Source organism: Crocodylus porosus, unplaced genomic scaffold (genome assembly GCF_001723895.1).
Source record: "Crocodylus porosus isolate Cpor-Errol unplaced genomic scaffold, CroPor_comp1, whole genome shotgun sequence".
NCBI lineage: Eukaryota > Metazoa > Chordata > Crocodylia > Crocodylidae > Crocodylus > Crocodylus porosus.
Genome location: NW_017728948.1, coordinates 44,897,181 through 44,909,001, shown reverse-complemented (window position 1 = coordinate 44,909,001; position 11,821 = coordinate 44,897,181). Strand labels below are relative to the sequence as shown.

The following is an 11,821-nucleotide window of genomic DNA, read 5'->3' as shown; positions in this document are numbered from 1 at the left end:
ACTTCAAATACTTGTGGCTATTGGGACATAAAATTAACACAGGGGTACTTTTTTAGTTTTGTTTACTAAATGTAAGTCAAATAAACATGCTAAATTAGATGACACTCTATTTAGGGCATTGGAAATTTTTCCAATTCAAAATTTTCTGGAAAACCTGCATCTCTGTAGAAGGGCTGCTTATGGAAGCATACCTTAAGGAGCCATGATGCTCCTTACCTTAGTTTGGCAGTGAGAGAGAAAAGGTAATCAGCCTGGCAGGGTCAGCCATGGAGCTGGGTTTGTAAAGTTAATTTATTAACAATCCATATTATCAAGTAATACATTTAACATTTAAATCTACATTCAATCATCTACAATATATATATAAAAGACAAGGGTTTAAAGTCAAGGGTATTGGAAAGGTAGGGACTACTGGACTTGATGTCTGACACGCTCTCACTGATATGTATGGATGACTTAGGAGGAGCAGAGATACTTGAATACAAGGCATTCTTCTGATATCAAAGGAATGAGTCCCAGGTAGTAGAAGATTATCCAACTACAGACTTTTGTCTGCAACTAAAAACTTTCCTAGCAAATTTCAAAGCAAACAGTTCAGACTGCATCCCCCACCCCTGCACTTCATTTACTCACATAAATCAGCTAATCAGCTATTTTTGCTGATTTTTCTGGTTTTCTTACAACCTCATTGGCACGACAGATGCAGGACCACATAGAGCTTCTATATGACAGTGCAATGGACTAAAGCAGTGGTCAGCAACCCCTGGCACACATGCCAAGCATGGCATGCAAGGTCATTTTGCTTGGCACGCCACGGCCAGCCCCAGCTCTGGGGTACCTGCTGCCAGTGACGGAGCCCGGGCTGCTCCCAGCAGGGCTCACAGCATCTCAGCTGCCTGCTGTGAGCAGCCCGGGCTCCCAGCTGGCAGCAGCTACCCAGAGCCGGGGCCAGCTGCAGCTGGGAGACTGCAAACAGCTGCACCGGGCTCTGGAGCCCCGGCATCAGCTCTCTGCATGTGCCCCAAGGTGCACACGCAGTCCCCGCCAGCATGGAGCTGGTGCTGGAGCTGTGGAGCCTGGCAGCCTACCTGCTGCTTGCTGTTTGCAGCCTACCTGCTGCTTGCTAGAGCTGCCCCTCTCTCACTGCCTGCTCTGAGGTGCGTGTGCATGCGCTGGTACAGAGCTGATGCTGGAGCTTCAGAGCCCGGCACAGCTGTTTGGAGCCTCCTGGCTGCAGCCAACCCCAGCTCTGGGTAGCTGCTGCCAGCTGGGAGCCCAGGCTGCTCCCAGCAGGTAGCTGGGACACTGCAAGCCCTGTTGGGAGCAGCCTGGGCTCCAGCAACTACCCAGAGCCGGAGAAGCTGCTGACAGCCACAGAGCCCGGGCTGGAGGGCAGTGGCTTTGGGTGGGGGGCACAAGCAGGGCGCCCTGCCATGTACCCCCACCCTCATTTTGTTTTTCTGGCATGCCGGCACTCTGGCACCTTCCAAGGTAGGTATTGTGGCGTTTTTTGGCACTCCGGCTAAAAAACGTTCCCTACCCCTGGACTAAAGCATCTGATATTAGTCAAGATCTTTATGGAAATGTTCTTTCCGGACATCTCTTGCATTTTTCTACTCGGTAGGAATAGTCATTCTAAATTATTATACTACAATTTTATTAAGAAACATACGTAAATTCAAGCTGCATAGCATATTCCTTTGATATGAATGGGATCTGGTCTGGAGCTAAACGTCTAGCCAGCTGTAATGCACTGTCCCAATGCTGCAAATCTCTTCTCATCTGTTATCAAAATAAATTATTTACATTTAGTTTTTGGGAAAACCAATCTTGTGATGTAAGCATGTGTAATGATGAATTATGATACAAATGTTTGATGTTATAACTATAATGTTCATATTGGTAGAGAATTTAAGACAGATGACAGTATAACAAAGGTTAAAATACACTTATCTTAAACAACTGACAGAACGTATCATTTAGAGCATGGGGGAGAAATCCAAACAACTAAGCAGAATTATCACAAGGGGGGGCGGAAATATTACAATTAATTTTAGGTAGCTTGCCAGTGTACCTCAAGTGCAGCAATAGGGCAGGTGGATGCTAGATATAAATCCTGAGCCAGATTAAAGTCACTGGTGAACATGGCAAGATGTCCCGCTAAAAGACTGCGATCTTCTATTCCCTGGAAACAGATATGAATGCAACAACAGTCCTAAGGAACTCATTACAAAGTGTTACTGTTACTAACTTTAAAAATATTCTACAGAAATGTGTTACTAGATCATGACTGTCACATTCTACACCCAGAAAAAAACATATGGAATAACATAATTTATAGTTCTCTCTCACCTTCCCCCAAAAATGTGACACTTCTCAATATACAAGCAAATGCTACCATCAAATAGAAATATACAGCTGCTGTCACCAATACACAGCAGTCAGCAAATTTAAAAGCTCAGCTATACAGCCTTCATTTGAAAAAAGCCCTTGAAGTTAATAAGACTGTTTATACAACTAAAGGTTACAAGACCAGGCATTAATACAATAGTTAAACATCAGGAAATTAAAGTTTTTAGATGAGTGGTCCAAACATCCAAAGCAAGACTTTTATAATTGTCATTTTTGTGTGGGGAAAAAAAATGTCCAGTGCTTTTACCATTGCAACACTCCTAGATCAGCAATTTAGAATAACATATTCTAACTGTTCTTATATTACTATATATATTTCTGTAAACTGTTGATATTAGATATTTACAATGGTAACAGACTTTATCTTCCCACTAAAAATGATAATTAAAAAACCCTCCAAAACAAAACACTCCATTGTGAACGTCTTGTTTCCTCTGTGACGTACTGCATTGTATTGCATACATATGGTGACATGTATGGCATGCATATGGAATAATGGTCTGCAAATGTATTTGACCAGTACACATATTTTAATGCAAAGATGGAGACAAAGGGGTGAGGGACATGAACACTTCAAAAGAGTACCTACATATAAAATGAGTAGAAATGTATTAGTCTCATATCAATATATTTTATTAATCTTAAAATGCAAAAACCCCTAAAGTTAATTCAATATGTTTAGGTTACCTATTTTAAAATAAAAACAATATATATGCGCTTATTTTGTCAAGGAAATTGTCAAGCACTTTATATATAATTTATGTTCAGAATATGCTAAAAATCATAAAGCATCAGAGTAGTGAAAAGTAATAAAGAGAAGCGAGAACTTAACGTATGGAAAATATTGTATGCAACTCCCCAGACAACAAATGACACTAATTATACATACAAACTGTTTAAATCTTTTCTGTTTTGTTTCTTAATAAGTAAGATTTTGAAGAAAACTTCTGTAAGACTTATAAAAACCCTGGTGTGGGCAAACTGACAAGAAAGTATGTTCCGGGAAAACATGACAACTGGCAGTCAGTAACAGATACAGAATCAAGGCATTCTATCCCAATTTCAGTTGCACTACTGTTAATGCAACTTAACGCCATTAACTTTAATAGCTCGTGGTACAAATGAGATCAGAATATAACCACAAGATTTTGAAATATGAGAATAAAGGGATGATGCATATTCAGAACTTCTTGCTGGACTTAGCAAATGTTTAAAATTCCCATTATTTTGCTTTTAAAAAATCATTTTAATTTATAACTGATTAGCTGGATGTCAGAGTTAAACCCCACGGTCAAAAGAAACTGATTTCTAGCACTTGCAAAAAGTAGATATGAAAGATGTGCAAATAGTGGAACTTTAAATGTCAGTCTTACAGAAGTCAACACTAGCCTTTCTTCTAGTACGTTGACACACTGGCTTTCTGGGAAAAAGGCGATCAACACCACCGTGAAGGGCTTTAAAATAAAGTGGGGGGGAACATTTAGAAAGATGCCTGTAATTTCTGTGCTTGGTTTTAATATACAGGAAGAAGAAAAGTAAAAAAGTTAAAACAATGGATAGAAGAGCATGAGAAAACAGAATGGCTAGAAAAGAGAAAGAAAATACTGATGACAGCACTAGTTAGTAGGGGTATGCAAAAAGGGCCATATTTGATTCAGACTTGGCCTGAATCGGGGACAGTGATTTGATTTGTTGATTTGGATCACTGTCCTGATTCAATTCGGCCTAATCAGAATCTGAAGATTCGATGCTGATTTGGAGAATCAGCGAACCAGCCATAGACAGCTTTAAATATTTTTTCTATATACCTTGAGGTACCAGGTGTGGCTCATGAACACTGCAATGGTGGGGCAGATGGAGTGTCCCACAGCAGCATGAATGGCCCCTCACGTGCTCGGTGGTGAACCCGGAAGTGGACTGGAAGTACTTCTGGTTCACTTCTGGGTCTGCCACTGAGCATGAGGAGGAGTCCCCGCCTTCCTCGTGGCCCCCCCTGCTCAGTGATCGGCCATGGGGGGACGCTGGGTACCCCCGCCAGACCCAGGAGGCAACAGTCACAGAGCCGGGGGCAGGGGTGCCCCATGTGCTCCTCGGTGGACCTGAAAGTGGACCACTAACTACTTCGTTTGTCTGCTTTATCCCATGGTAACCTGTCTGCTCTACTCACTAAACTGGGGTAGAACTGATAGACAAAACAGCTAGGCAGACAGTCTGACATGCAAAGTCTCTTCTCACCTTTTAAAGTGTAATTTGTTTAATCTGTTCATACTGTGTGTGTGATTTTTCCTTCTCAGTATATGGAAATTTAACACAAAAAGTTCTCCTAATCTCAGGAATTACCAAAACTTCATTTATATGTTAGCTCATATTTCGTATAAAATCAAATTTTTAGTGGTTAAGAAACACTCAAAAAATATACGGAAAACCAGTTAGTATTAAAATCCTGAATGCAAATGACCTAGCTGAGAAGGTATCATAGTGAAATATTTAGTACTTACTTGAGTATGTAGAATTCCCAGAGAAATCATTTCTCCCCATTACTTACTTTTTTTTCCTTACAGACTTTTAAAATAAACCTGGCTTTTATTTTAAAAAAAACAAAAAAACCCATAAAACCAATTCCAACAATCTTAAAGGTAAATTAAAAACTTAATTTTTCTTTTTTTTTTATTTTAAACAAAAATGTGTGACTGCTACTTTTATATTTTACCTTTATTTGCTCTAGTGACATCACCATTCCAACATTTCTAATTGTGCGATAGACTCGTATGGCAAATTCCACCTCCATGTGATACAAGCAAGCTCTCGCAAGCTCATTCCAACCCGACTGGTTATTCAGAAGTTTGCAAACCTCCCATGCTTCAGAAAATCTATTCAGGGAGAAACACGGAGTTAAAAACAATGATTGTACAGAGAATTATCTACTCTTGGGTGTTTTTTTTTATATATAAACCTTAAGATAACTAATTTATCTTAAAGTGGATGTCACTTGGGGATCTGTGATATGTAGGTCACACAGGACTACTGGAGAATCGTATGGCAGGAAGAAGGGAAATTCACACAGATCTATTGGTTTACACTTTGTTCCAGGTGACCCCTTAACTCCCCTTCAGCAAGTCATTGTTTCCAAGGCCTACTGTGGACTTTTTGACTACCTCTCCGCTGTACTGGTTCTTGGTTGATTCACTAGACTGGGAACTAAGAGAATGACACACATCTTCAACCACTTTCGGGGGGAGATGTCATGAAACTCAGAACAGTTCTTGAAAAAAATTAGTTCTTTGCTTGCAATAAAGAAAAATTAGTTATCATTTGTTAACTTCGATCATTTGTTGGATCATTTGTTATTGCTTAATCTATATGGACAGCCAATTACCTGGCCTGATAGTTCAATGTAACTTTATCAATAATCAGCATGACATTTTTAGAATGCTGTAGTGATCTACAGACAGAAAAGAAAACAATTAATTAACCACATATAATTAAAAAGTAAACCTACCTTTTCAGCATTAAAGTCTGAGGAAGCATTTGTTTCAGCTCATTAGGTCCACTGTCTTTCAAATTTCCAAGGAAACTATGAGTACTAAGAAAGATATTGTTTGTTTTCCCACTTTGAGTCTGACAGGTTAATTCTCCATTATACAACAGCAGTGGTTTATGGGAAAAAGGAACTTTGGTGCCACCTGCCAAAATAACTTTGGATCCTGTATTAGGAAAAAATAAAACAAAATTATTTAACAAGACCGTTATACTGCAGAATGTTTAGCAGGCAGTCACTTTGAAAGGCTAGGAAATATAACACTGAAAGAGTTTTATTCTGAAAACTCAATGAACTTTTTCTTTTTATCTTTAGCATAATAGCAACACTATACATTAGTGTTAGGCAGAACTATATAAGATCTCTAATTCTGGTTTTCATTAGTTATGGTATGTATTTGACTTTATATTTATTTAGCAAAATTAAAAGTAACTTTACATAAGCCTTGAATTGAGAGGCTTTAAGGTTTAGGCAAACATTAAAGATACAGTGAATACCATATGGCGAGTGCTATTAAAGAATGGTTCTCCAATGGATCATAAACAAACATAAATTAAAGTACCCTTTACTAGCAGGCATGTGGACTATATGACCAAATGGATGAATAATGATAATTTTTATGACTCATCAGAAGGCCTGACTAAAATTCTGGCTAGAAAGAAAATGAAAAGGAAACCTAAGTCTTGTTATTCGTTTTGAGCAAAGATGTGCCTATGTTACCAAAAAGAGAAAAAAAAAACAATGCAACTGGGAGTGTGTAGACCAAAGACTAAAATAGGAAACATGCAGACGAAGACTGAAATGTCTTGATGGAGTTGTGCAAGAAAACCTACACAGCAATTGCCTTCTATATGGCTAGTTACACTTACCAATAGTAATCCTTATTGTTCATTTCTATATGTACCCAAGTCAAGCGACTGTATGTGTCTACACGAGACATTTACTGCAGAGTTGCCCAATTAGGTCCATAGTAAACATCCCGGCATCTAAACATGCAGTATTATTAGGATGGCAACTAATGAACTCTGCTGTAGGTTAGTACTTGTAAAAACACAAGTACTATCCTATAGCAGAGTTTTTACTCTGTAGCAACACGTGTAGACGCTGATAGGGCTGGCTGAGGCACAAAGGTGCTTCAGTGTGGAGGCTGCCTGTCAGCTAGCCTCACGCTGAACTACCCTCAAGCCCCAGCCAGCTCCTCCGGAGCACACTGAGCATCTTGGGCTGGCAGGCTGACCCCCCCAAGCTTCCTACCAGCTGGGGCTGCTCTGACCTAGTTCAATGTGCTGTGGTCCTGGGTGCAAGTTCAAACGCGGCACCCAGGATCAATAAATTCTGGAACAATATGTGCCATAGTTATTGTTGAATGTTTAATTGCATGTGTAGATATGCCCAGTATGAATTAAATGGCAACACTGAACATTATTGAAGAACCAGACATATTCTACATTTCAATTTACTATGAAATATCAAATGGCTCACAGGATTAAAATATTTACAGTACCTTGTATAGTATCCTTATGAAAAATGTAAGTATACACTTTATCATCATCATAAGCAGCAAATACACCTTTATCTGTTGGCCAGTTTTCCCAGAGGACACCTTTAATAGTTGGTGCAAAATTTGGAATTTCATACACACCATCATTTACCTACAAAAAATAATAATATGAAATTATTTAAGAAACAGAAAGTGCATGACACACTGAATATTGCAATAGACTTATCACCTATCTCCAAAAAAATGTAACAATAGAGTAGATGACTGATGGGTGATAAAAATTACAACAAACGTGACAAATTTTCTTATGAGAAGCTGTGAATTGTAGAACGATTTAGAGAAGAGATAACTTGTGAAAACAGAATATCGAGAGGAAAACTGGATTCTCTTTTTTACTTTTCTTACAAGAGGAAAACAAGGGGTCATGCAATTAAATGGAAAGGTACAACATTTTAAACTGATACAAAAACATCCATTTTTTAAAAAAGTACACAACATAAAGGAGTGCCAAGGAATATAATAGGATTAAAGCACTAGATATTAACAAGGATAATGGAAGAAATCTAGAGTTACTTTAGGAAGAATAAAACAATGTTAAGATATATAAAGTGTATAGCTCAATTACCAAATGCCTGGAATTAAGAAGAAATTTCCTGCATGGGCAGTCTACTCCATAATTATGTATTTTTGAACTCCCATTGAAAATTTTTCACACTTGCTACTGCTGGAGACTAAACACTACTAGGTCATTAAAAAAATTGGTTTGATCCAGTATGATGATTCAACCAACTAATAAATATTTATTCTGATAAAACACACTGTACAGGAGAACAGTTGACAGTGAACTCTGCTTGTAAATATAAATGCCTAGGATGCCCTGAATTGACTTACTGGGCAATAGACAAAGCCGTCACCTTTGTCATCAATGAAAACCAATCTGGTTCCATTTGGGTCTGGAAAGATTTTTCTCACACTGACAGTATGCCGATATTCATTCACATACTTCCAGTCTTCAATGTAGAAATAATGAATAACACCAGTCTAATAATAAATAATAGAATAATCATAATAGTGGTTATAAATGAGTTACTGGACTATACATTCTTTGAGTGACCAATTTTGATGGAATGACTCTGTCACCCCTACTTCAATTTGTCCATTCCTTGGGTGCTGAGCATGGGGAATGTTGAAAGAAGATTATAATTTTTTATAACCTTCTTTTCCCTACTGGCAGCTATTCTGAAACAAGGCAAGAGAAACTGGAGCCTTTTCCCTGTAAGCATGTTTCTCACTGCAAAAAGCCAAAATTCTTTTTAATGTATTTTAGTAGAGCAAAGGAGCAGAAGAGACTTTGTTTGTCTTCTGCTGAGCACCATCTGGGGCTACTTCTATACAAGAAGCACTATAAAAGTACTTCAAAATTTAGAAAAACCTAACACTTGGCATTTTTACCAAACTGATTAAAACCTTGTCCAGGAGCAGCATATGAGTACACAGTAAATTTTAAGAGTGAAAAGTTTCCCCATCTCAGTGTTCTGAAAGAAAAGTTTGCTGCATCCTTTGCAGTTCTATAAACAGGGACAATTGAATGTTTCTTTTGTGAGAGGGAAGTACTCTGTATCTCAAGCTGACAATTCATCTCTGCATTTACAGAGCAGAGACATCTTTTAAAAATGTGTATAAATGAATGAATTGGTTATTTGTGATTCAGTGCATTTAAATAAATGCTATATTTTGATATGAGAAAATATTTTGGTGATCTTTTAAATTCATTTTATGTACAGATTCTTTTAAATATACAAAATCACTAATTGTAAAACTATTACACATCCAATTGTTCAGCTGTGAATTCAGAACCCTAAAATCAGGACTTGGCAACCCATGGGCTATAGGCCAAATCAGGATCATGGACATGGGCTTTCAGCAGCATTCAGTGCTGGGGTTGTGTGGGGTAGCCTAGGCTGGGTAAAAGCTCTGGCTGCCGGCAGCTTTCCCTTGCTGCTGCAGGGAAAAGTGCTAGTGGTGCCTTGGTCCTAGTGCCCAACCACTTGCCTTTGACCCTAACTAGGTCAATCCCCACCACAGCCTTAAAAGGTTGTTTACTGCTGCCTTAAATCTTCAGTAGCACCTCAGAAAAAAAGCGATAAATACCCAAGACTTTACTTAAAATCCTTACTTTGGATACAAATTTAAATGATTACACATCACTGTAATCTGCCAGTACTACTTTATTTCATGTAGGTATAAATAATGAAGGAAGTTGGCTGTAATTTTGTCCCCATTTGCTTAAACACGGTTAAACAGAATGTTTTCAGGGAGACTGCATATCAGAGCCTTACAAATTATGTCTATGATATAATGAACAAGAAACTTATTGCATTAAAGAAGATATGAAACAGGAAACACACTTACATCTGTACCATAAATGAGAAAATCACCAGTTAAAGCATGACACAAGATTCGACATTTATCTTCAACTGCTGGGAAGAGTCGAGTCTCTCGCTCTTCTTGGGCATTCAAACCTTCACCTTCTATCTAAAACATAAGGAGTAAAGGAAGTTGAACTGCACCATGTTTAATGAGATATTAATAGGTTGTGCTTAATGAGATATTAACAGGTTTTGTCTGTACAAAACTGACAGTGAATAAGATGAAACACTGGTTGCTACACGTAGCTCAGAATTGCCCTTTCACATATATTACTTACAAACCACTCCCCATTCCCTGCAAGTTCCCACAAGAGCATATAGACCCAGCTTGTTGAATAGCCAAGAACAAAGAATTTTATTCTCAGAGACTGCTACTTGAATACAGAATGTATATTTTTTTTAAAGTTCCCAGAAATTCAACTGTTTTCATGTTTTCTACTAAAGCTCTCTTTGGTTTCTTCTGTCAACTGCATCTACTCAGCACCTAGCTTCTACTCTTATTCCAAGATTATTATTATTTTGACTCATTCAATTTCTTCCTCACTCTGCTACTACCTGAGTTCAGCTGAATTCTTGTATCTCAAAACCTACAGTGTACTTACCATATGCAACTGGACTTTACCCTCAAAAAGTGCAGCAGCATAGTCAGAATTAAGACTCATACTGGCTACTGTCCCCAGGTACTCCATGTCTTTAAGTTTTTTTACACCTACCAAATTTAAGGAGGAAAAAGAGAGAGTTACCTATGTTCTTGTGTCTTTACTAGCCATCTGTATAATATAAAATTGTCTAAAATGGTATGAGTCAGTACATGCAGAAGGTGAGAAGGGGTTCCCTGCAGTAATGAGAGATTATGAAGAAGTATTTTCACCCTTAAGACTGCAAAGGATTAGAGCAGGGGTGCTCAACCCCCAGCTCATGGGTCCAAATGTGGCCAGCCAAACCACTGCATGTGGCCTATGTGCCTCCCTACAGATTCAGAAATTTGGTAGCAGGGAAGTACTGGCTCCTTTTCCTGCTGCCAAATTCCCATGCCCCTTCTCCCAGCACAGCCAGATGGGAACCAAATCATGCCCCTTTCTCTCTGTGCTGCTGGACAGGAGCTGGGCCACACCCCTTTCCCCAGGGAGCTGGGCCACACCCTCTTTCTCCTGCAGGGCTGGATTACCTGCTTCCCTCCATGTGGATTGGTTGGGGCTGGGCCATACCCTCTTCCCCCTGCAGGGCTGGACCACCCCCTTCCCTCCACGGGGCTGGATTGGGGTTGGGCCACACCCCTCCACCAGCCCCCTCCACACAGCCAGGTAGGGCCTTGCGGTATCAGCCCCAGGAGCTGAATCAAGCTGACTAAGCGAAAAGGTTGAGCACCCCGAGATTAGAGTTATCTACTTCCAAGCAAAATCTCACTTGTTAATTTGACTAATGCTGGATTTTTTCCCCCCCATTTTTTGAGTAATTTTATTCACAAAAAGTTCTAAATTGAGATGCATGGACACTTATAGCCACTACCTAAAAACAGGGGTAGCATGCTCCTTATTTATGTGGGCATCAATGACACGGCTCGGAGCACCCCCAGCCAGGTCATGAGGCGCTACAGGGAGTTGGGAGTGGGGCTTAGGGGTCTGGGAGCTCAGGTGGTGTTTTCGTCGATCCTCCCAGTCTCGGGCTATGGGCTGAGGAGGGAGAGGAGGATCCACGCGGTGAACCAAAGTCTGCGGCGCTGGTGTTATTGGGAAGAATTTGGCTTCCATGACCACAGCCCGCTCTTTGGAGAGAGAGGCAGTAAGCTGCTGGGAAGAGATGGCCTCCACCTCTCTCCCCAGGGGAGGAGGCTCTTCTCAGCCAGGCTGGCTGACCTGCTCCACCGGCCTTTAAACTAAGCTGGGGGATGGGGGGACTACTGCCCCTGCTGGCCCGCTGAATGGCCCTTGCAAAGCCAGC

At 39.9% G+C, this 11,821-nt stretch overlaps 1 protein-coding gene across 3 annotated transcripts in view; it reads right to left on the bottom strand.

Annotated features, from left to right (window-relative positions):
- WDR19 (WD repeat domain 19) overlaps positions 1 to 11,821 on the bottom strand; it is a 96,486-nt gene that overhangs the window by 38,977 nt on the left and 45,688 nt on the right. For 2 of the 3 annotated variants that reach the window (XM_019552908.1, XM_019552911.1), the window contains exons 13-20: positions 10,483 to 10,589; positions 9,864 to 9,986; positions 8,343 to 8,492; positions 7,455 to 7,602; positions 5,912 to 6,116; positions 5,123 to 5,282; positions 2,075 to 2,185; positions 1,673 to 1,782 (exon numbers count right to left, since the gene is read on the bottom strand). In XM_019552908.1, coding sequence (XP_019408453.1) covers positions 1,673 to 1,782; positions 2,075 to 2,185; positions 5,123 to 5,282; positions 5,912 to 6,116; positions 7,455 to 7,602; positions 8,343 to 8,492; positions 9,864 to 9,986; positions 10,483 to 10,589 — 1,114 coding nt within the window. The remainder of the gene's footprint in view (positions 1 to 1,672; positions 1,783 to 2,074; positions 2,186 to 5,122; positions 5,283 to 5,911; positions 6,117 to 7,454; positions 7,603 to 8,342; positions 8,493 to 9,863; positions 9,987 to 10,482; positions 10,590 to 11,821) is intronic. The other variant, XM_019552910.1, reaches the window with a different exon arrangement.